The following is a 24,099-nucleotide window of genomic DNA, read 5'->3' on the forward strand; positions in this document are numbered from 1 at the left end:
TCCATCTAAAACGAATCCATAAGACTACACCCACAGAATTACTGTTCTACCAACCAAAAATTTGGAAAGCGCTCAAATTCAGTGTACATAATTATCTATACTAGCCCCTGAAGAATTAATGATGTTTAACGCGCTTTTAACGTCACTTTTTTCTTGGAAATAAATTTTTACGATCTCTGATTACAAGATTGCAACATTTCTCAATATAGACGATAAGGATTGCTTTTTGCTTCATTAAATAGCTGTATTATTTTAAAATGTAGCTTTGATTTTAATTTTATTGTGCCAAAATAATCAGTGATATGTACCCTAGCTATAAAACATATATTTTCAATTTCTGTTAAACATTATTGTCACTCCTATTTTAAAGAATTGCCATTAGTTAAATCTGAATAAATATATTATTTGTAAAAGCTCAATTTTCGAAGAACGTTGAAACACGTAAACTAATAAATTGAACATTCTAAACTCGTTTCTTCTATGCAATGTTACTACGTATTTTATCAAAATAAGTGGTTATACGAGGATTTTCTTGCGTTAATTTTATGTGAAAAACTTTTCTACTTACATTTCCTTAAACTCTTAACGTTTCACAAAACTTGGATGAAAGGCACTTACCTGTGAAAAAAAGAGAATAATTCCATATTAATCCATCATCAAGCAATTATTTTTTAAGAGATAGTGCAACATGTCATAATAAATAATTAACTGTAATTATATACATAGTTGAACAATGAAACATACTGTAATTAAGTAAACGCGTTGTAGCATAAGAAAAATAGAGACAGGGGATTTAGAGTGATTATTACAAGGCAATGAAATGTAAAATTATATTTGGTCGTAAAAGAAAACTACCTGAAAGGACCCTCGGTCCGTGCAGAGAGAGAGAGAGAGAGAGAGAGAGGGGGGGGGGGGCTCTCGCTGTGGCAAGGGAAAGTTTGCTTTTCATTGTGGAAAACACGCACTATTTCTACAGATACATTTAGCGATGATGCAGTAGACGCACACGTTCAATTATCGGAATGCATTTCCTGATATTGATACCGACCCGGATTCTCGCGGTTTACAAATTTCCTGTTGTACCGACTTTGCCGCCAAGATTCGCTTAAAGGACGGTGGCGCCTCTGCACGACCAAAGCTCGAATTATTTCGCGTTCAGCAAGTGAACGTTATGCCGGAAAACGACTCCCTACAATTGAAAAACACTCTTTCTAAAAATCACTCACTCGACTCGTCCTTCCTTCCATAAATAAATGAATTTCGAAAATTTTTATTAAAAACCGATATATTTATAAGTTCTTACACTCAAAATATCAAGAAAAACACATAAATATTTATTAAATAATACTAATTGAACAACATACATAATACTCAAATGTTAAACGCTCTCTAATAAAAAATAATTACAAGATTCTCAACAAGAGAAAGCTTTTTCGATAAAAATACAATATTAACAAAGAAATAAATATATTTATAGGAGGGGGGGGGGGCGAGAGAGAGAGATATTTACAAAATAGGTCAACAACTACTCGGACTATTGGCGTAAAGAATTTGCAAGAATAGAATGAAAATAGGTAGATAAATGAATCTAGGAGAGGTTAAGCTTCTTTACTGACGAGGTGGGGAGTACGAGCATGTGTTGGAGTACCTTGGAAACTCACCTACGGATAACGGGTCGTTGACCGGCGTGAAGGAAAGTGAGACGAAGCGAACGCCACTAGGCGTTATTGCGCGAGGCCTTGAGAGATCAGTGACGTATACAATTCACTCATACGTCCACGAAACACGCACGGTACACAAAGGTGCGTCGTACACACGCATACCAAAACACTAACCTCTCTGGCCTGTTTGTGTGTCAATAAATAATACTTGGCGCGCGCTGGCAATGTAAGAAAGAAAGAAAAAAAAAAAGAAAAAAAAAAAAACAACAACAACAATAATTCGAGCGTTCGAGAATTTAAAAACATTGCAGAAATACAGTCTGGAATATTTTGCGTTGTTTTTGGGCACGAAACTGATGACCACTGTGGCTCGCGAGGAGAGATAAGGGGCCGAAGAAAAGCATGAAGAAACCGCGGAAGATTTCGTCACGATCGCATCGAACGGCCAGAGACAGTGCACGGGGTTTATGTAAGTTTTCGGTTTTACATAAGGCGAGTTTTAGTTTCCGCAACGAGTTTGACTGGCGTCTCGTCTCGTCTCGTCGCGGCGCAACGATCTTATCGTACGTAACTATTCCCGTTGGTGGGAAACACGTACGCAAAGCCAATTCCGTAATAGAGAGCCTCTGCGATGGTTATCCCCTATAATTAGACGCGTTTCGCCGAATCCTATATATATACATATACGACAATTGGACGTTTGGTTAAAACTGGCGAACGAACGAGAAGGGTAATCTCTTTGGATTTGGAACGAGCTTTGAATTACGTTACGTTTTCCTACGTTTGGAAAGTGAAAGTACGGCATGGGTAAGCGTGTAAGTTTCGTGTATTTACCAGTTTAAAGCGCGAGCCAAGTCATCGTGCGCTCGGTACATCTTTCTCTCTCCCCCCCCCCCCTCCCCCCTCCTTCCTTCCCACTCTCTATATCCCTCTCGCTCACTCTCGTAACCATAACAAACGCTCTGTTTACGCGCGACCGGCCGAAAGCAAGAAATACAGAAGAGCATGAATTTTACTTTCCTCGCCTAGTTCCATCCAAATGAAAAATGTCAATCGACGAGAGCAGCTTGATGAAATAAACAAGTGCTCTCCTTAAGAGGCGCTGAAGGAAAATCGAGCGGCTAGAAAGTTTCGAGAAAGTACGAGGGAGTTGCAACCAACGCTTACGCAGACCGATGCAGCTCGAAAGCTTATTGCGCAATTTCTCTCTCTCTCTCTCTCTAAATGGCACAGAAATACACTAATAAATGCTTGCTCGATTGGCACCTACGCATTGTAAAAGCAAATAGAGATTACTATCGCGTTTAACGTTCAATGTAAGCTAATGTAAGTCAGAAGATCGCTTTGCATCAAACAATTAATCTTCTCGAGAATATAATTACACGTTAAACAGATTTGCTTTCGACTGTACATAGGAAGATTGTGGAAAGGAATGAGAATTTACGTTCCTTTAGAAGGTATTGAAAAATGTTTGCGATATTGACAGTGAAAAATTCTAGCTGCTCTTTATGTAAAAGATTTTTAAAATGTCAAGTAAACTTATTTATTTTGTCTCTTTTTCATTCTCCAATAGTCGTTTAAATTTTGTGCCGAGTGTGTCTGGGATCACGGAGTATTTTCTATCTGTGTGAACACCACACACAACACGGTTGCACGTGTGCATTATTAAGAGAGAAACTGAACGGGGATTTCGCGACGCCCTGGCGTCCTTCGCGCGCTTGCTTGCCGCTTAGTGCTCCTTACTCGCTGAATGGTTCATCGACATCCAAGGAGAATAACTGACTTGCACACGATCAGCCGTTCGAACCACCTCTCGCCCCCCGCAAGCCTTTCTCTCTCTCCTCACCTCTACTTATACGTTAAACAAAGAACATCATTTATTTATCCATCGACCGGCCCTATTTTCTCTTCAAATCCAAATTATACACCGAAACAATGATGACCTTAGTGCAATTTATTTCAAGCATCATTATACAGCAAAGATTTAGTAAGTATTTTTATATTCAGAACAATTTCAAGTCTATTATTGCTATAGTTCCATTTTCCTATATAAAGTGCAAGTGTACTTGACAAATGAAGAAAATGCTATAAATCTTTTTTTAATCGTATAGACTTTGAGAAGAAAATTAATAAACAATCTAAATTCGCAGTATAACACTCGTAGTGTTTTACTTATATACCCTTCATATATAATTCTCTCCTACCTATTTCACTGTCTTCTTCTTAGACGGTAAAGTTATAAGAATAGAAAAACACCTAAGAAAGACTGTCTTGTGCATTACACGAAACGTTCGATTATTGCAAGTTTGGTCATTATCAGTTTGAGGATGATTCGTGAAAAATGCCAAGCTCTCAATTTTAATAGTCCAGTAACGCGCGAGTATCTTATTCACTGCAGATACCATGAGAAAAATGTAAACTATACATATATATGTATACAACTATAGAATTACATATAGCTCGATAGAAAGTAAATAAAGACGGCGCAAGAAGAGCGAGGAACGAGGCGCGCTATAATAGACTCGGGATAGTGGGAAAGTTAGAAACTAAATGACGAAAGCTTAAGAGGAAAATTTATTGCGTCAGAGGTTGGCGATCAATTGGCGAAATAGCGCGCGCGAAGTGGCAATAATCCTCGTGCGGGATTGATTTTCCTCGGGCAGCAACCAGTTGGTTGGTCTCGTTATCTCGCACCTTTCGATTATCGCAGCGAGGTCCCGCTATATCAACGACCATTCCTTCGCATATACAAGCCGTTTGCTCATAGTTTAACTCCTTCGACTAATCTCGTCCAATTGTAAATAACTATTTCACGCTGCTTAGTTACACATGGCAATTTTCAATGAAATCCGAGTGGTGTGGCATCAATTCTCAACTCTGGCTAATCAGCCTTGATGATGTACATACGCTTCTAGCCTAATTTTCTTAGAGATGCTCCGTGTATTATTTATATATATATATATATAGTGGAGAGTCCGTTGACCGGACCCGCAGCAATTCTCCTTGCGAGATTGATGCGCTTTACGAGTAGCTCGTCAACAATGAGTTAGAAATTTATGAGGAAAAGCGAAGGGTGAGTTTTACTGCTAACGGTAAAAAGAATGGCTTGCATTTTTAAAATGTACCGACTGACACGACACTGCCTCGCTCTTGAACAATGCAAAGCTATACTGCCAATCTAACTGTACTCGAGAAGGCAAGGAGGTTTTTTTCAACCACCCTGCAAAAGGGTAAAGGGTCAAATAAAAAGGGTAAAACTTGTAACGGCTTTAAAAAGTCTCTACCCTTTTCCCCAATTTCAAAGTCAATTTCTTAGCGCGCGAGGAAAATCCTTTCCTCGCGAACCTTCTCTCTCTCTCTCTCTCTCTCTCTCTCTCTCTCCAAGGCCTCGTAAAACTTAAAGGATTATGCACCCGTCTTTTTATTTCCCGAGCCCATTTCGCTCTCTGCTAAATTTACAAGTTCGTAAAATTTTCTTTTTCTCAACCCCTTCCTCTCCCCCCCCCCCCCCCCCCCCACTGCCTGTAAACACCTATCCGGCTACGCGCTCCGGGATTAAAAAAGGCTTGCTCAGGGTCGCTATGAATTATCAGGGGAAAAAAGCAGGCAAAAAAATGGTAAAACGACAACGCACAAGCTGAAAACGGCGCATTTTTCTTTGCCATGGTTATGGCTTGAAATTTTAAAGTCACTGGAAAGGTCAATCGTTCTACGGCAAAAAGTACGTAGAAAAACACGAGACTCATGGCAGAAGCCTGCTTTTTATTATCCGTACCGACGACAGATTTAAAAGGGGTAAATAAAGGAGTTAATGGCCGACTTCCCTAGTGTCCCCCCAACGCACCCCCCGCTCGCACCTCAGCAACAGGGATCTTTCCTACGCTATTCTGCAAGACTACAAATTTCTGTCCATTTCTTTTTAAACGCTTGTACAACGCTATGAAAAAAATCTATCAAATCTTTAATAATATAAAATAACTCATTGTTGAACCTACCCCTTGATTAAAGTACCATATGTGTATATATGCTATATAGTTATATACATGCGTTAAAAATGAAATAGTGTGGCATGGGGCAGAATAATGTACAGCAAAGGTTAAAATGTAAAACCGGTTCAAAGTTAACTGGCGAATCAATCGGGGGCGGAGGGGAGATAGAGATTCGAGTGGGAGGGGGGGGGGGGGAGGAAAATGAGAAAATTTAGCAATGGGAAATTGTGAGAGAGGCGAGGTGATCGGTGTCCAATCAGGACGAGGAAAATGTACTCGGGTGGCCATGGGGGGTCTTGTGTATGTGTGCGCGTTGGGCCGTTGGAAAGTAGAACGAGGTGGGTAGTGACTGCACGGATAGAGCTGAGCGTCGAGGTCGCAAGTTCGTTGACCGACGAGGGTGGCACTCACCCTAACTAGGCCAACGGTTCTCGCCTCCCCCCCCCCCCCCCCTCCTCGTATCATCCCCTCCAAATTCCACATTTTCTCTCCTTCTCGTCCTCCTTTCCACCTCCAAACGTTCCAGCTTCTCTGCTATTTTCGCTGGGTCCACTCGACACCTATACATACACACACGCTTATTGCTATAGAATAAACGACGTGTTCATGTTTTTACTAAAATTTACGTTACAGGGACCTGCACTCGAACGCAGCCCCTACACACACACACACACACACACATGTATTTATACACATCGCACCTCGTTCGCGTTATTCCCTGAATTCTTCACATTCTACTCTCTAGAACTTTTCTGTGCAGCCTTTGTATATCATATATATATATATATATATATATATACATATACAGTATCTGTATGTATGTATAAATACAACATTATCTGTGCTAGTCACGATAAGAACTCGTCGATACTTCCGAGGACGCGTCTATACTATGCGTGTGTGTATTCCTTCGCCACGGATTATATCATTACACGTTCAACTATATTTCATAATTTTCCTTATTATATTAATTATACTACTGAAATTAGAAGCGAGCGAGGCGTTGCTTTGGTTATTCGCTCGCTGTACAGCGTTCAGCAGAGATAATGGATTTTTGTGACGTAGCTGGTTAATGACTAAATCGAGATAAGTTATGTGATAGATGCGATAAGATCTGAAAAAGCGCCCAAGGGTGACGAGTTTGCTGAAAATATGCTGTATTTAGAGTGGCTGGTTTTATAAGGGGCTTGGTGAGCAATATATGTATATACATATATATATATATATATATGGTAAAGCAGAGGAGAGATAAGAGGGTTGAAGCGGAGAGAGAGAGAGAGAGAGAAGAGAAGAGGAGAGGAGAGAGTGGGGAAGGGATGGGATTGGCGGTACTGGTCCGGGCTGCCCAGTGGGTCAGGGGTCGATGACCCCAAAGTTACTTTGCCTCTCATCCCTCTTCCCCCCTTTCTCTCTTTACTCACCCCTCCAGCTTCGGCCTGATTTCCAGTGAATTTTCCGAGTGTTCGGATCACTTCTCTCATCCGTCAAATAGCTTCATTTTTTTCTTGCCCCCAATCTCTTTCCCCCTCTTCGGTACACACACACACACTCTCTCGCATTACACACGTACAGCCTTAATTTTGCACATTGCTCGATGACAAAATTGATACCTATTTCTTGTATCATGGATGCATGGCGCGCGAAAGGATCGTTTCAGAGACACAAATTTGCTTCTACCTTTTATATATCAGTAGCAACCGTGCACGATTTTTACTCAAACTCTCTCACGTTAATCTCAGCTTTGCACAGAATTCGATGAACGAAATTAATAAATGCATCGTTTAAGGAGATATCGTAATGGGGCGAGTGAAGAGGGAAACAGAAGAGTCGAAGAGTCGTTATCGATAGCAAAGTAAGTATGTAGTTGTTTTGTTTCTCTTCCATTGCCAATCGAGTGACACTATAAGTAAGTCTCTATATATACGATTACTCACACATTCCTCAGGACGTCGGTCTTAACTCTGTGCAGCATTCGATGACGAGATGTATGTTGCACTGGTTAAGCGACACACGGATGAGAAACGCGTGAGAAGGGAAACAAGTGGATCGTTTTCGCGACCAAAGTGGCCCTTTTCTTTCCATTCGCATTTCACCTGACTATACAGTGTGCGTCATGATTTACCCAGAATCCCATAATTCTAGTTTCAATTTCTCATATAATATTTTTACTCCATGACGAAATTCATGAATTACGTCGATTTAGAGAAACCTCGACAAGAACTGCCGAAGAGAAAATCAAAAGAAATCGAGGAGTAGTTTGACTTGCGGAAACGAAATTGCTATTCTCCTTTCTTTCCACCATCATTATCGTCAAACAACACCGTATATAGTTTTTCAACAAGCCAGTATAATTTAAACAAACCTGCGGACGTTTTGAATTGGATTCAATGTTCCAAATGATTTTCGCAAGATCCCTTATTGACATAATAGGATTAAGCTTCGCACAGTATTTTTACTCGATGACGAAATTAGTATAGATGATTACGTTGATTAAGCGGTACATATATGAATAAGAGGTCCTAGAAGGGGAAGCGAAAGGCCCGGGATCGACGAGTGGATCGTTTTCGAGACGAAAGTGGTCTTCTCTTTCCCTTTCATTGGCATCCGGACAAACTGCCTTCGCTTCAACTTCCTGGCCGTATCACTTTTGCTTTCCATACATATACTGTGGCAAAGAGATAGGGACGGGGGGAGAGAGAGAGAGAGAGAGAGAGAGAGAGAGAGAGCGGAGTAGGGGGAAACGCGCGTACCAATATAGACCAATCACTCACGCTTTCTCACCTCTCTAATAGTATTACACTGTACGTTACGTTGCAAAAGAACGTTGCTGTAATAACGAAATTCAACCTCGTACGATCAACAATGCGTTCCCCTTTCCTTCCTTCTCCTATCTATAGGTGAAAGTGACCGTTCGTCCCCATTCATCCTTCGCGCGCACACACACACACACACACACGCTCCAATCGATATAAGAATCATATCGATTCCCGTTTCGAATCTTTCCGTCGAGAAATAATCTCGCTGGAGAAAATACTGGAGGAAAGCGAGAGTAATTTTCCGTGCCAACCGAGAAAAACTCGTCGACGGCTCTTCGAGATTACGCGCCGAGATGGCACGGGGATTTCTGTGGGAGTCGTGCAAGTCTCCTGACGACGTCGATGACGAGAAATCGTACAGAGGCCATGCAGCATGACCGATATAGAGGCGTGTACGTGTGCATGGCTATGAAAATTTTCGCCATTTGTCATGGTTTTTGAAGGGGGGAGGAGGATGAGGTGGGTGAAAGAACGTGGTTACTCGATAAGCGCGAATAAGCAGCAAACGTCGAATGATCGAGTGCTATAGTAGGTGGCAAACGCGCATGAACCAGTCGAGTGCGATAAGAGCCCCGACACGATTCGAGGTTGTTCACCTTGCTGCGCTACTGCTGCTCTGTTGCTCCTAGAGATCGAGAGTATTCTAAGAGAAAAATAGCGCAAAACGCGTCTATAAATGAAACTGGATTACACGTACTCACATATATATATATATATATATAACTCTAGTTTTATATTCGCGAAAGAGACACTTGCAAGAGCGATCATGGGTTTCGTGTTATATAGTGTATATATATATATATATATATATATATATGTATATATATTCGGGTATTGATCAAGGATAGCAGGATTGGAGATGTAGTGGGGGAGGAGGAGTGGAGGGGAGGGGTAGAGATCGCGCACTGTTATCAGGCTTCTGGTCGTTTGGCTCGTACCGTGACGTAGAGACGTTGCGAGATTAGAACGACCCCGAGAGCGAGTCGGAGAGTCGACGAACCGAGCTGCGATTGGCCACATTTTGCAGTTAGGGGAAGAGTATATATTTGCGCGCGCGTTTGTATCTATGTGAGAGCGTGCGATGGAGAGAGAACGATAGAACGAGTAGAGGACAAACGGCGCATCAATCGAGGTCACTGGGGACCGGGAGGAGGCCAGGCCATTGCCCGCACGCCTTGCTTTTGAGGTTAACCAGTCGTCAGCAAAGCGTAATTAGAAAATGCCCGATGGAGTTGGTCTATTTCGACACCAACTCCCTCTCCAGCCCCTCCCAGTTCCATTTCTCTCTCCCACTTGGCTCGACGCGTTCTTTCGGATTCTTCCACTCGAAATCGATCGATCGCTCTCTCTCTCTCTCTCTCCACCACCACCACTACAAACGATTTCATGCAAATCATCTCTTTCTCTCTCGACGCGATCATCCGCTTCGCGCTAACGCTGCCACACGACCCATTCGGAAAATCATTCGATCCTCTTTTGGGTGAAACATTGTGTAGCTCGGGCTTTTCGCGTTAACGATACTATACAGGATTGAAATGTATGGGAATAGCAATGGTGTTTTGGTAGCAGCACCATCAGAGTGCTATCGGTGAATTTTCTTCTTTTTCCATCACTTTTACCGTATATACATGTACGATTCTTCCACTTGACTGTATCGCGTCTGTATATATGAATTGCAGCAGAACCCGATCGAGTCCCGTATAGTTTTTGCATCTCCCACTTGGGACGCTGCATTTTCCCCCATAATTATAGCGCATCGTTTTCTGCCAGTGCATTAGCAGTTTTCACAGATTTACTCTGGACGAATGCAAAATTCCCCCTATGGTTCCTACCATGAAGCTATATAGAGAATCGTTCAATTTTTGCCGAATATGTGCTTCGTGCATTACGTTGGGTCAGTACTGAAACAGTTTAATTTTGTTTCGTCGAAGATGGGGAAGATGGGTGTTTGGATAGGGATATATATATATATATATAGTAGAGAGAGAGAGAGATGGACGTAGGAGAACGGTGAAAGCACTTGACGCTTAGCGAGAGTGATCATGATCCGGTGTGTTGTTTGTGTGCAGAGGCATGACGATGGCGCTCGCTCAACGTTACTTTCTCCGACGGCGAGTCGGCTGAAAGAGGAGAGAAAGAAGGCTAGTCCCGCCGACACACACACACACACACAAGCAAATACGCATACGTAATTCGCTATCTCGCGCTTACGTAACGGTTGTACATAATTCTCTCTCCACGCGAACACGGCCCCCTTTCCTCCCCCCTCCTTTCTCACTCTCGACAAAGTTACCTGCCCGCCCGACCGATATATTCGCATTTTCCAGATATTTTTGCTATTGTAACGCATTATTTATACTATATATATATATATGTATATAGGTACGTAGGTCTCCCCGAGGAATCCTCCTTCTTCCTCATTAGCCTAATTAAGTAAACGCGAACGGGATATAAGGAGGACGCGGCCTGAATATTGCAGAGAAATGCAAGTAAATTAAAAGCTTCTTTCGCGCGAGGCAGAATGGAGAGTGAATTTTACGTAACTTAGGCGGGTTGTATGTATATATATATATATATATATATATATTTAAGTACACATGGAAAGACGGCGAGAGTGAGAGTATTATAAGGCATCTTTCCCGATATATAGGGTAAGGACAATGAGGATTGCGAGAATTGTCCAGGAGGCACTTGACTCGGCTGTACGTTTCACGGGGGGATTCGGTTCGGTTTGAAAATCAGCCGCGTATCGAAGAGAAGGAAAATAGGGAATTGGCATGAGGGGCATGTGGTAGTACATAAGAAGGGGCAAAACGGGGAGTATCGGCGTGTGTTGTGTGACCTTCGTGAACGGCGGCAAATGGTGTGTAGCTGTGTGTATGTACGGTGAGGAGTACGGAGGAGAGAGAAGAGGGAGGCGAGGGGGTCGTCGGCACGTCCGCCAACTGGAGGGGACAGACCCAGTTGGAGTTTATTGAACCGACACGTCGCCGATTGGCCACGCGACTAGCTAGAGTTCAGTTCTGCCTGGAGGGGGGACAAGGAGAATAGAAAGAGAGAGAGGGAGAGCGAGTAGCTCGGGCAGTGGGGACGGTATACGCTCGCGCTCGGTTAATTTCATCTTGCCCCAGTTACGGGACAGGCAGGGTGAACGAACTAGCCTCGCGCCAAGGCCCCTTCGACCTACTTTCCGTCTTCTACCGCGAGCGAGCAATGCGAATCACCAACACCGATACGCTCCACCATCGCACGGAGAGAGAGAGACTTGTAATCTCTTTTCCTTTTCATTTTGGCGTCCTCTCTCTCGTTCGATAGGCCGGATACTCGCCTCTCTTTCACGATTTTTTCGATAAAACAGCCCATACCGTGGTCCAATCTGAGGCTGCTGCTGCTTTTACAAAGAACAAAAAAGCAAAGAACGTTGACGGAAGAGAAGATTGTGGCGATTAAAGGGAGATTCATGTTGGATCAACCGTTCGCATTTGTTTCTTATTGTCACGGGTATACATATAGGGATTGCAGGGGTCGGTCGGGCTTGTTGATTTGGAGCGATTGAGGAAAAAATGGAAATGGGGAAAAAATGGTCATTGCGCCGAGTGGAAGGCCATCGCTACTAACAGTTTCACTCCCCACCTCGCTTGGTCGGATTTGCCGCCGTCGCCGTAACCGTCACCCCGCCCCCACTTCAACCCCCATCTCCTTCCCCCCTCCAACGCGACCGGGAGCAACGAACTAACCTCGTCCCGGGCCCCACGACCTACATTCCAGCTCGCTGGAAAGTGAAACCGTCTCTTTCTCTATTCCTTTCCCATCCGGTGCGTATACCTGGTGATAGGTTAGGAAGCAATATCTTTTTACCGCTATATGTCGCTCTACTCATCATCCCCGTACACACACACACACACACACATGTTCAGCGACACCTCGAAAATGCTACTTTAAGCAGAATCCGAGAGCGCCGAGAAAGCTTCCAATTTCGACCGCTGCTCGCGCGCGCGCGCGCGCGCTCGTCCGCGTTACGACTCGTCGAGGGAGACAATTGAATGGAAAAAAATAGGCTGTATCTCTTACCGGCTAGAACGCGACCAAGAAGGTTTTCACTGTCCGGTGGCAGATTCCGGTAGCAGGACTGCTGCTGAAAGTCCTTCTCGTTTTCCGGGCTTTCGTTGCTCAGGGACAGAAAGTCCCCCGATGGTTGCTGCTCCTCCGGTGCAGTGCCTCCGCGGGGTTTGAACTTTTGAACGGTCATTGTGCCAGCTGCTTCTCGAATGACAATTTTCAACGTCCGCGAGGAGAACCGAGAGAGTACCTTAAGATGTCACTGCCGCGCGTTTTATCGGTAAACAACACATTCTACCATTGTCAACTTAGTCGGTTGACTTTGGTAACGCGCGTTCCTGCACTGATGCACGCACAAACAGAGAAATGGGTAGAGAGAGAGAGAGAGAGAGAGAGAGAGAGAGAGAAAGACAGAGAGATATATGGACGAATCTGAGGATGAAGAACGAGACACCACTGCACACTGTTAATTGTCCATTTGTTTGTCCGACGCGTGGAAGAGTGTTTGGCGTGTAATGTTGCGTCGTCGATGCGGAGAAGAGTAGAGTCGAGTCGAGTGGAGTATCTCTCGCGTGGTGGCAAGTGTGATGAAGTGGTATTGGCTCGGTTAGGTTAGGTTAGGTAAGGTAAGGTGAGGCGCGCTGAGAGATAGGGTGGGGTTAGGTGAGGTAAGAGACGAGGCGTGGTGCGCGGTTGTGTTATGCGAGACTGTTGCGTGGAGGAGGGGGGAGGGGGGCATTCGCGAAGAAGCAGAAGAACAACAGTGGCTGGGCCGAGCGAAAAACTGCGATGCGATTCGTGGCGTAGCGTAGAGGAAAGATTTCGGAGCGTCGTTTCGTATACTACATACGGATCACAGAGACGGAATGAAAAAGAGACGAGTCTGCGGATAGGAATAGGGGGGTGTGAGAGGAGGAGGATAGGGGGGGGGGGGGGGGAGGGGATTTTCCGAGCCGTGCGAATAAGGAGGTAGGAGGGGTGGGGTGGGGGGGGAGAGAAGACGCTGTTGCTTCGTCGTCGCGAGCGCGTGGCTCTTGTTGCTGGCTTTCGCGCGCGGTAACCTGCAAATCGGAGCCTGGCTGCCTGCCTGCTGCGCTCAGCTGATGATGACGGTGGTATTGGATCGTGTGTGGCCAGCCGTATGCGCTAACCGAGCCAGCTCCGACCGGCTCTCTGGCGCCTGCGCGTCGTGCTCTACTCTCTGCTTCACAACTCGGGCACATGCATAACCGTGCCACCTCTCTCTCTCTCTCTCTCTCGTGCGCGGGCGCGGGCGCTGTACCATTCGCGCCCTATTACAAAATTTCTCTCTCTTCTTTCTCTCCCTTATCTCTCATTCTCTTCTTCGAAAACTCCCACTTTCCCTTCTCAATGTCAAAATCTTCCTCGAGTGTGCTCTGTGCGAAAAGGCATTGAAAAAACTTTCCTCCGTCTTAATAAAATTGTCAATAGATGAATAAATTTTGCGTATCTCCGAGAGTGAAAAATATTGCTCGATCGAAAGAAGAAGCAAAGCTTTCGTTTGCCCGTACTCTCGATAAACGCGAGCCTTACCCCTTCCTCCTTCTTGTACATATATTATAATTAGCACGGTTGACCTGCCATTAGGATCAAGGATTTTTGACAGCGCGAACGACAGCCACGCATTCTAGTACTGTTGATAAATTTATGCAAAGCCACGAGACTCGTGCACAATGGAACTTGATCGCTCGACACCCCCTCCTCTCGAGTTTTCCTCGATAAAATCCTACAATTTCTCTCGTTAATCCCGCTTATTTTGCGAATCTGACGAAAGGGCAAACGGAGACGTACGGTTTTATCAACCTACGTGCAAATTTATAATTATATACTACCTTCTGTCGTCGCGCACGTATATATATATATATACATTGGGAAGAGTGGCCGAAAGTGAGTTTTATCCCATTTTGGAACGTCCCTCGATGTAACGTATTTGGCTGTGTAACTTTTAGATTTACGCGAAACGTTCCGTGAGCCGTATGGTTAACGACGTGTTAAAGCAAGAGTCGCGTCGTGAGAGGGGTAGATTGGACAACTCGAGATTACTTTGGTATTCTCTGACGTAATCAGCGAAGCTGAGACCAGTATAGGAACAATAGGTCAAATGCACAAGTATCAAACGAGCAATCTCTCTTCGAGGTTTCTCGCAGATTTGAATAAACGGAACAAGCGACGCAAGCTTCGAACCGTTGTGTGGTTTCTTTTCTTATTTTATCCTTTATGGCTCGTTCGCCATAGGCATTGTTCCAATACATTCGAAGGCAGAAACCAGCCAATACCGTTTCTTCGTATCCCTCAGCTCCGTAACAAGGGTGGACCACCTACGCGCTCATTGTGCACTTTCCACCAAACTCACTACGCTCATTTCCCAGATTTTCTCTAGCGTGTAATTGACTTTACCACGACTTTCTTCGATCGGAACTCGAGCGAGACACCTGCTGACAAACCCTTCCCTCGAGGCCCACAAATTTCCCTTCGATAACAACTCGACTCATTTTCCCTTAATTTTTCACACATGTACTTATATATATATGTGTGTGTGTGTGTGTGTTAACGTTGCATATACTCGCGCATAAGGATCGGAGGAAAATCGATAGGACAATCGAGGAAGCCAAGAACGCGCGATCAAGGTGAGCGACGTGAGAATTTGGCGAAAGAGAATCGAATGACCTGAAGGCGAAGCTCGGTTATAAGAATGGCGAAAAGATTCTCGACGGAAAGGAGCATGCACGCACAGTGGTTGGATGGACTTGCCCGCGAATCCCAGAGAAATTTTCCATCGATGCCAACGACTGATTTTTATTTAATTTCCTTGCACGGATTTACACACGAACGGTACATCATTCGACTGTTGGCAAAAGAATTGCAGCTGAGCCGCACTGGCCGATAATCGAAGAGGGACTATATACAGGAGAGAAGAATGATGAAATTTAACGGCGTAGCAGCATCAAAGTTTGGCGGAGGAGAATTGAATGAGTGTAAGAGAGTGACTATATACTATATAGCAGTGGTGAAAGGGTCCTTGACGGAAAGAAGATTGCAGTGGTCGCAGGTGTGTGGAGGAGGATTTATGGCGGAACGGTAGTCAAGTAGTTACGGGGTTGCGGCCAGAGTTTATGGCTGCGGTTTTCACACTCTCTTCATGCGCTGCTCATAAATTTTCAGAAACGGTGTCTACGTCGAAGACCTATAAATCACCGGACTACCGAAGAAAATCGTCAAAATCCTTCGGCGTACCTTCGCTCATCGTACGTCTCGAATCAACCATGGAGAAACACGTTTCTTCCTCTGTACGTGAAAAACCCCAAATTCTTGCCTACGGTAATTTCATGATTACTTCCACTGGGCCAAGTAATTTATTGTCATGACTACATCGCTACTGCTTTCTCTGCTACTATATATATTTCAAATACTTATCGTAGCGACATTGTTATCCTATATATATATACACGGTCTAAAAGAGCACAATGTAACACAAATGTGTGTGTGTGTGTATACTTTGAATTTGTAAATAAAGAATTCTGTAAGAAAACCGAAAGTAGACGTTGATGAAAGGTGGCGGTGGTGGTGGGATATTTGACGCTTTCGTCAGCAATTAGTGTCGGGGCTGGGCTTGCAAAACTTTCGTTCCGTGCGAAAGCGAATCTGTGCCAGTGGGCTACCTTAAATCGTACACTCGTTCCATTAAAAGCCGACGAGTACGTCTCTCGGTTATCCAACTTGTACCTTACCCTCCGCAGGCGCACGAATTCTCGTAATTCTTGCAAGTTTAGGAACCCCCACTGCGCAACTAGCATAATTAATCGCGACTCTATTACTTATTTGCGTCCGAGATGAAAAATTCTCAGCGAACATGCGTGGGACGTGCCAGACAGATTCCAAATCCCACGTAAAATCGAGCAAGTAGTCTCGTTACTTTGAATATCGATAAAAAGTAGTCTCCAGCGGTGTGATTTCTGCAACGATCGCGCAATTTGAACATGGCGAGTCACGTGTTTGATTCATGAATATTCATGGATCTTGGCAATTTTCGTCCCAATTACATAGAGGATATTGGTCGAAGCGCTGGGGGAAAATCGCTGGATGCTTCTTAGCTCGATTAGGAGTTTCGTCGTTAAAGGGAAAAACAGTGGAGCTGTCAAATTCTCTACATACACCGTTGGAATTCTCTCGAGTTTATTGTTCGAACCGATGCACCAAGCAACCCTACCTGTCGGACCTTGACCTGCGCGCTGCAAAATTACCAAAATAACACAAAAACCTACATTCATATCGCACTTGGATTCTCAAGGGTATATTCCGATATTATTATATTGATCAACTTGAAGAGTCCTTCTCTCTCTCTCTCTCTCTCTCTCTATCTTGGATAAAAAAAATTCAACAATAATTTAGAGAAAATACACACTTTACAAGAAATACTCGTTTCATTCTTCATTTCAGGAATTCTTCTGTGTAGAAGGGCGTATAGAAAAAATAGCTATGAAAATCGAGTGTACCGTAGTTGATTATAAATATTGTATATTAAATTGGAAAAAGTTACGACAATAAGCGTTATAATTGGGTGAGGAGTATTGCGAACGAGTTCTCGTCTCTTCTTACATATAGTGTCGCGTGTGCTGCATTGGGTTACGTTGCGTTGGCCAATGGCAAAACGGTATAGAATGTGCCCCGGTCAGCGACTCTCGGCTTTGCAAATTAACATCTACATACATATTATTATTATTATGTATTGGCGCACTTTCATAAAATCCAACTTTTTTCTCTTCTTTTCTCCCCTATTCTGTGTAATATCGTGCCTTTGCCCTGGCCTCCTCGCCCAGTAATGCTGCTGCACGCCTACACAATTACACGCAACCTCTCTCGAGCACTGTTATTATTTCGTCCACTTTTTTCCCTTTACCAACTATCAATCGGATTGTACGAGCAATCATGCAAATTCCATGTCAACATTTTATGCAGTTATTACACTCGCATGCTCAGTACGTTACCCCTTTCTTTTACTCTATTTATGCAAATGTCACTTAATGACCATAGAATCGCGCTCGTTATACAATCGATTAACGAAACCAAAATTGTATACATCTCATTACGATTCTTTTGTTTTTGTTTTTTTTTTTACAATGCAAAAAAGAAGTTGTAACGATTGGGAAAATTGAAATAAATTTTCAACCGTATATTCTTGCGTTTTTGTCAAAGCATTCGAGATTCGTTTTTAAAGCAAGCAGAGATTTTTCAGAGACACGAAGACTCTTATCGGTTTCGATATACTTCAGAGTCGGACCGCAGAGAGATCATTAGTTTACGTAAAACATCAATATCTGTTTCCAGGCTATTGATAATCGATCATTGTCCGCGACACACACTCGAGAGAGATAAATAAATATTATATATTTCTGCGAATATATCTACGTTCCCCCCCCCCCCCCCCCCCTCCCCCCTCCTTACATTATTTCGAAAACATTCCGTCATTGTTTCTAGCATTGTTTACGATTATAGCATAGTTCCCGATAAGTATATAATTTAGTTTGCCAGCGATAGAATATTTCACGAGAGGAAAATATTCTTATCGTTCTCTTAATTAATTGACGTTTAAAACGTCCATGCTCCAATATGCCTGGTTTCTATCGTGCAAAGCCCTTTCACTTTGCACAACATTTTATTTTCCAAGCGCACAACTACATTGATATATTGTGCGTGGGAAAACCGTTTGACTCTCTCTCTCTCTCTGTACCCACCCAAATCCAAAATCGCTATATTTGCCGATAACTCGATCAAAATTATTTCACTTATCCTGACAATAAACACATTTTAATATTTATTTTATTCGAATCGCGTTTAAATCTCACACGGAATCTTTGGTCGTTCGATTTGACTTTTGCAAGTTGATTGTTTATCGAGTTTTTTTTTCACTCTATGAGAAGTAAAATAGAGCTGGGAAATTCCATTATTCAGTGCAATAATAAATGTCAAATTGTCGATAATCAATATTTAGTGGAAGGATGCTGCTTGCAAAGCGGCTTCTAGAAGAACTCGAATAAAATTACTGCTGTATTTATATCTGCTGCTTTGTCAATATTTCAAATGAAATCCAGTTGAATGAACTTTGACGAGATTTTCATTTGTCAGAACATTGACCCAGCAATTTTTCTCCTTTCAAAATAACTAAATTTTTAACAAATATTATTTTTGGAATTTAGGTTTTCATCACCGCGAGGTAATTTTTTTACAGTGTGATTCGCAGAAAGCAATATTCGATTCTAGCACTAGGTTAATATAAATCTTCTAGACTCGCGAGACAACGGTGGAAATTAAATGTTAAAGGTCCACGATTTATGCTCGCTCACTTTTTCCTATTGTTAAATAACAGACAAGTTTGTGTATGTGTTTTCTTTTAAAGAAGGAAAAAGAAGCCTGAGAATTTAATTGTATATCATTGAATATTTCTATAATTAGAATCGTGTAAATATATTCTGTTTTGCCATGACGCATTAGGTGCATCGAAAGTGCTTCTTTCATTTCTCCTAGTTACCCGCAAACCTTGTTTGGGAATCTCTCTCTCGATCGTTATTACTTGAAATGTAATTATCACTTTTTTATAACAATTCGATCGCGCGCCAATATTCTCAGCAGTGTACAAATTTTATAAATTCAATTTTTGGCATTGTAATAACTCCCCTCTAAACACAAAACTGTTTTAAATAATTATGATATGAAAATTGAATACAGACCGCGTTATATACTCGCGAAACAATTTTCCTTTAAATAAACTTATCTCTAATTTGTGTTATTCTTATTATACCAACTATATAATTCTTCTACAGAGATACAGCTGTATATAAATATATATGTATATATAAAGAAATTTATGTCAGCTATAATTCGAGAACAGTCTTTATTTTCAATAATTCAAGCCAAAAGCGGTAATGAATTGCGGATAAAGACCAAGAAGAAGAGAGAATTTCCTTAAAAGAGCAAGCTATAAATGGAAAAATGCAGAAAATCAATTTTCTCTTACTCGCGATATTGTCCCAATTTTTCAGCGAGCGGACCAAAAGCTGTATTAGAGAAATTCGATAGACGTATTAAAAAAAGTGCAGCGTCATGTTGGGAGAAGCAAGAAAGCAGCAGGCAGCTGAGGGAAAATTCGGCGATAAATTGTATATATTTTGTAGGTTATCGGGATTTTCAGTCTGATGAAATATATAAGAGGAAGAAACGAGGAGAGCTAGGAGTCACACAAAGAAAGGCACGCAGAGTCGTTTAGAGCGAGCATATGCGAGTGTTCTATTTCTGGAGCAATGCCTCCCCCTCCCCCTCCTCCTTCGTTCGAGGCAAAGTCACCCCTCGATTCCCTTGGCGTCCTCCGGATCCCGGTGCGAGTTTGCGCTCGCGCGCGAACGTTCAGCCGATGGCTATAAATCTACGAGCGACGTATCTTATATTAGATACGGCCAAAGTGCAACGTCCTCTGGTGCAGCCGAGGTCGATCAAGCCGGCCCCGATTGGAACAACGCGACTATATCGTCTATTTGCATCGGCTACTTCTCGCTGGAAAAACTATCGACCAATCGAATATCAGCAGTGTCCAACGACACAAACCAGATTTCCTCGCGAAGCAATCAAATCTCCAAGATTCACGCTGCGCACTTTTAAGCACCTGACGATGTTTCTCTTCATTCTCGCTGCAGAGATTGGACGAGTGCGAATAATAGGGCGGGTCAGGGCAACGTGAGATATTCGTCGTTGAAACGGGATGAGATGGAATGGAAGGTAGGTGAGCGGGGGAGGGGGGGGGGGGGTGGACAAGAGAGAAGCAAGGATAAAGATAGGGTGAACGGCCAGCAAGTGGGCCACAGTTGCCGGTCGACAGAGTTGCGTCAATATTCGCATCGTTCGCGCGTTTTCCTATATATACTGCACTTACCCTCCACGTGCTTAAGCTTTAACAAAGCAAAATTATCCCCCCTCCCCACCTTCTCTTAAGCTTGTATCAATCATAATCGGATCAACTGTCTCTATCCCCCTCTCTTTTTTCAGATATACGCATGCAATACTCTTTGCTTGAAAAATTGCACTGAGATATTTGGTCAATGTAATAAAACTGCTTTGTTATTTGGGTGTAAAATTGTAGAATTTTAAGGAATTTTTCGAGAATTTAATTGAATAGAAATTTATTTCAGTGGTATATCTTTTATGCTTTGGTTTCGTTCGTTGGAGAAGAAGGATTTTAATCGACGATATACTTGAACGCGTTTGGAGTGGTCGTGTGTGTGTGTGTGTGTGTGCGTGTGCATGCAGGGTATACGTGGGTGCATCTGCGTAGGAGCCACACAGCAGCTCCTGACCTGCATCAACTATACAGTACACACTCGGACTCTTTCCCTCCCCCACTCCCGCTCCCCTCCTTCTCTCCCTACTACTGTCATTGGGAAGTTAATATGCGCGCGCGAACACTCTCCGGAGCGTAGCTCGGATTTGTCGTTCCGTTTCATTTCATTTTATCGACGTTCTTTTATCGCTTCTTTCCTCTTATTATTATCTATATACCCACCCACCCTCCCCCAACCAACCCTCCACATTCAATCTTCCTCATTTCACCCATAAAATCTCCCAAACTATTCTATTCTCAACGTTGATTCCTTGTATATATTTGAAACCTCCCCCCTTCGCACACATACATACATACGCACACCCATGCACCCATCCACCCTCTCTCGATTAATCGCTCCTTGAAATAAATGCTATTCGTATATATATATATATATATATATATATATACGTCCATCATAAATACAAGCGACACACTTTTGAGGAAAAAATTGCTTTTCAGAATTATTAAATTAATTTTCTATATACGCTAGCAAAAATCAATGCCACGAGATATTGTAGGAGGAATAAGAATTGTGAGAGTTCGTCTATACAAAGTGTGCGTTTTTCAAATGCATTATCAGAGTCAATGACGCACAAACTAGACGAAGGGTTAATGAACCACAAAGCCTTCTATCGGCTATTGGAAGCTTCGGTATATAATATATTATAAAGTTAGGCTTTTTATATCTATGAGAGATAATTTTTGTTATATAAGACTAGACGAATATTAAGTTTATATATATATATATATATACGCAGGCTGACTGAAAGTTAAACGGAGAAAGGGTAAAAGTGGATTTCTCAAACGAGGCAAAAAGTTTCGCTCGAACGAAGGATCTAATCCAAGAGCTTATCTATATGATATAGGACACTGGCTGACAAGAGATATACTTTTTCCCCTGCGCGCGGACAAATAGATTACTCGAAAGAAAATCACGAGAGTTCCTTGCGAAATATAACGTTGATACGAGAGCAGACTCATAAGTTATACGTAAGAAATTAGCGCAACGTTAATCGACATTTCCAAAGATTTCTTCTCTAATAATATTTCACGCAGATCGAGTCCTCTCGTCGATATAATTTCCAATGGAATTTATTTGTAAAATTCTCACTTTCCAGCACTGGGTGCAGCAACCCCATCCAGCAACAATAATTAATTCCATGAGAGTATTGCTCAATTAATAAATGACAAGTGCAAATTAGGAAAATGTTGAGAAGGAGAGAAATTAATGATGCCAAAAAGACGTGTTTTCTTTGGAAATTTTCTTACAATAATCCTAATTATCAAGTTTTCAGTTTCACCCCACTTGGTATTCTTCTCTGAATATAATTGAGACGGAACAATTGCTAGATTCGCACTTGTACAGTGAAACTCATTACGAGTCATGAAATTGTTTTTAGCGCGCATTAATGAAACGACGGTTAATAATAGAGAGCTATATTGAGTAATAAGGTATTTAAAGAGGAACTCGGTCAATGACCCGGTCGTGCAAGATATAAACGGGCTTTCGATTCTATTCCGTTCGACCGAGTCGAATAATCCAACGTGTTCTCTGACATTACTGTAAAGGTAAGTGCAAGGTATAATTAGATCGAAGGAACTGTTGCGGCGGCGAGGCATTTGAAATTAACGCAGCTGCTTTTAATAACCGATTGTGAGTATAAGTGCATGAATCCCGCGGTGCGGCCTTGCTTTCGAACGCGAACGCGATCCTTTGCAAGGAAGAAGGAGAAGGAGAGGGGCGCGGGCAGCTCAGCGAGAAAGAAAAGAATCAACCGAGGTCTCTCATTCACACTCACTCACTATATATATATATATATCTATTAAAGTACATATAGATGCATGCATATATTGGAAGGAACGCGTAATTCCCTCTTTTCCACCGTATATCTTTCGCTGAACGAAACCGCGAAAGTGCCTCCACTCGAGATGCAGTCGAGCCTTGGCTAGTCCATTTTTCAAACAACGAACCTTCGATATTATTCTCACTCCTTTAACGCACAACCCGCAGCTGTCGCGCTTACTCTTACCTTTTCTTTCATTAATACTCCGACTTCCTAAAAATCCTTTCGCACAATGAATATTCTAATAAAGTGGCTGTATTTTTAATATTTTAATTCGATTACTGTCGCAAGGAATGGTGCAAACGAGTAACTATATGTATCTTACGTACTTGATCCTTTAACATGGAAATGGGATATTGTTTCTCTTATGTTTTCTTTTTTTTTCGTAAACATTCTAATTTTCCCAAAAATTCTTGCAATATTTCATACTCTATTATTTTAATCGAGTTATTGATGCGTGTGTGTGCAAGAAATAGTTATTTAGAGTAATTCACATTATAAATATAAAAGTAGAGTCGAAAATAAAATTTCTCCTTGCTTTTGTATATATGTTCCAATATTTCCCAGAGATCCTCCCAATGCTGCAACAATTACAATTCGAATAATAAATAAATGTAAAAAATATAGTTTAAAACGAAATAACAAGTAACACTGCGATACGTCATTGTAATTCTCGTTACTCCTTATTTAAGAGGAAATTGGTTGATTCGTTTCTCTTACATTTTCCTTCGTTAGAAGCCAAAGCTCCGAGAGAGCTTCTTGGAATTAATATATTAGAAATGCGATGCCTACGAGTAATTAATGCTGCAAATATGCACAGAAGGAACGTATGTATGTAGAAAAAGGGGGAGGAATAAAATAAAGAAGAAGAGTAAGAAAGAGTTGCGAATGTAAGAGTGAGCAACGGAGGAATCCGCCGTAAATGCATGGTTGCACTTGACGCGCGATTCTTCGCAAAGTCGCGCAGCTAGTCCTCCAGCTGCTCGATGCTTGCCGCTCGCTGCTCTTGGGTTCACGGCGGTACGTTGTTCCACTATCAGACTCTAACTCCTCACCCCCTCCCCCTCCACTCTTTTTCTTTACTTATTTCATTTTTTTCCCTCGCGACAGCCCGTACGATTAAAATTGATTTTCTTACATCTTTTTCCTATCAGCCCGCCCCTTTTACACACTTTTTCCTTTTCTGCTCTCAGAAAATTCTGATAACGAACCGTGATTATTGGATTTCAACGGCCAATTTCCCAGAGTCCCTTACAGCAATTTTTATCAAAACGATTGATTTAATTATGAAACTAATTTCGGTATAACAATCTCCCTCCCTTCCTCTCTCTCTCTCTCTCT

The 24,099-nt window shown here is 42.4% G+C and overlaps 1 protein-coding gene across 2 annotated transcripts in view; it reads right to left on the minus strand.

Annotated features, from left to right (window-relative positions):
- The window catches only part of LOC136784815 (nuclear hormone receptor E75-like), an 89,318-nt gene that overhangs the window by 39,165 nt on the left and 26,054 nt on the right, over nt 1–24,099 (minus strand). Inside the window, exon 1 of one of the 2 annotated variants that reach the window (XM_066745731.1) lies at nt 12,538–12,945. The exons of the other annotated variant lie outside the window; for it this stretch is intronic. Coding sequence (XP_066601828.1) covers nt 12,538–12,715 — 178 coding nt within the window. The 5' untranslated portion in view covers nt 12,716–12,945. Of the gene's footprint in view, nt 1–12,537; nt 12,946–24,099 lie in introns of those variants that run through there. 2 annotated transcript variants of the gene reach the window in all.

This window comes from Prorops nasuta, unplaced genomic scaffold (genome assembly GCF_024137725.1).
Source record: "Prorops nasuta isolate Cenicafe-Biocafe unplaced genomic scaffold, Cenicafe_Pnas_1.2 PNAS00073, whole genome shotgun sequence".
NCBI lineage: Eukaryota > Metazoa > Arthropoda > Insecta > Hymenoptera > Bethylidae > Prorops > Prorops nasuta.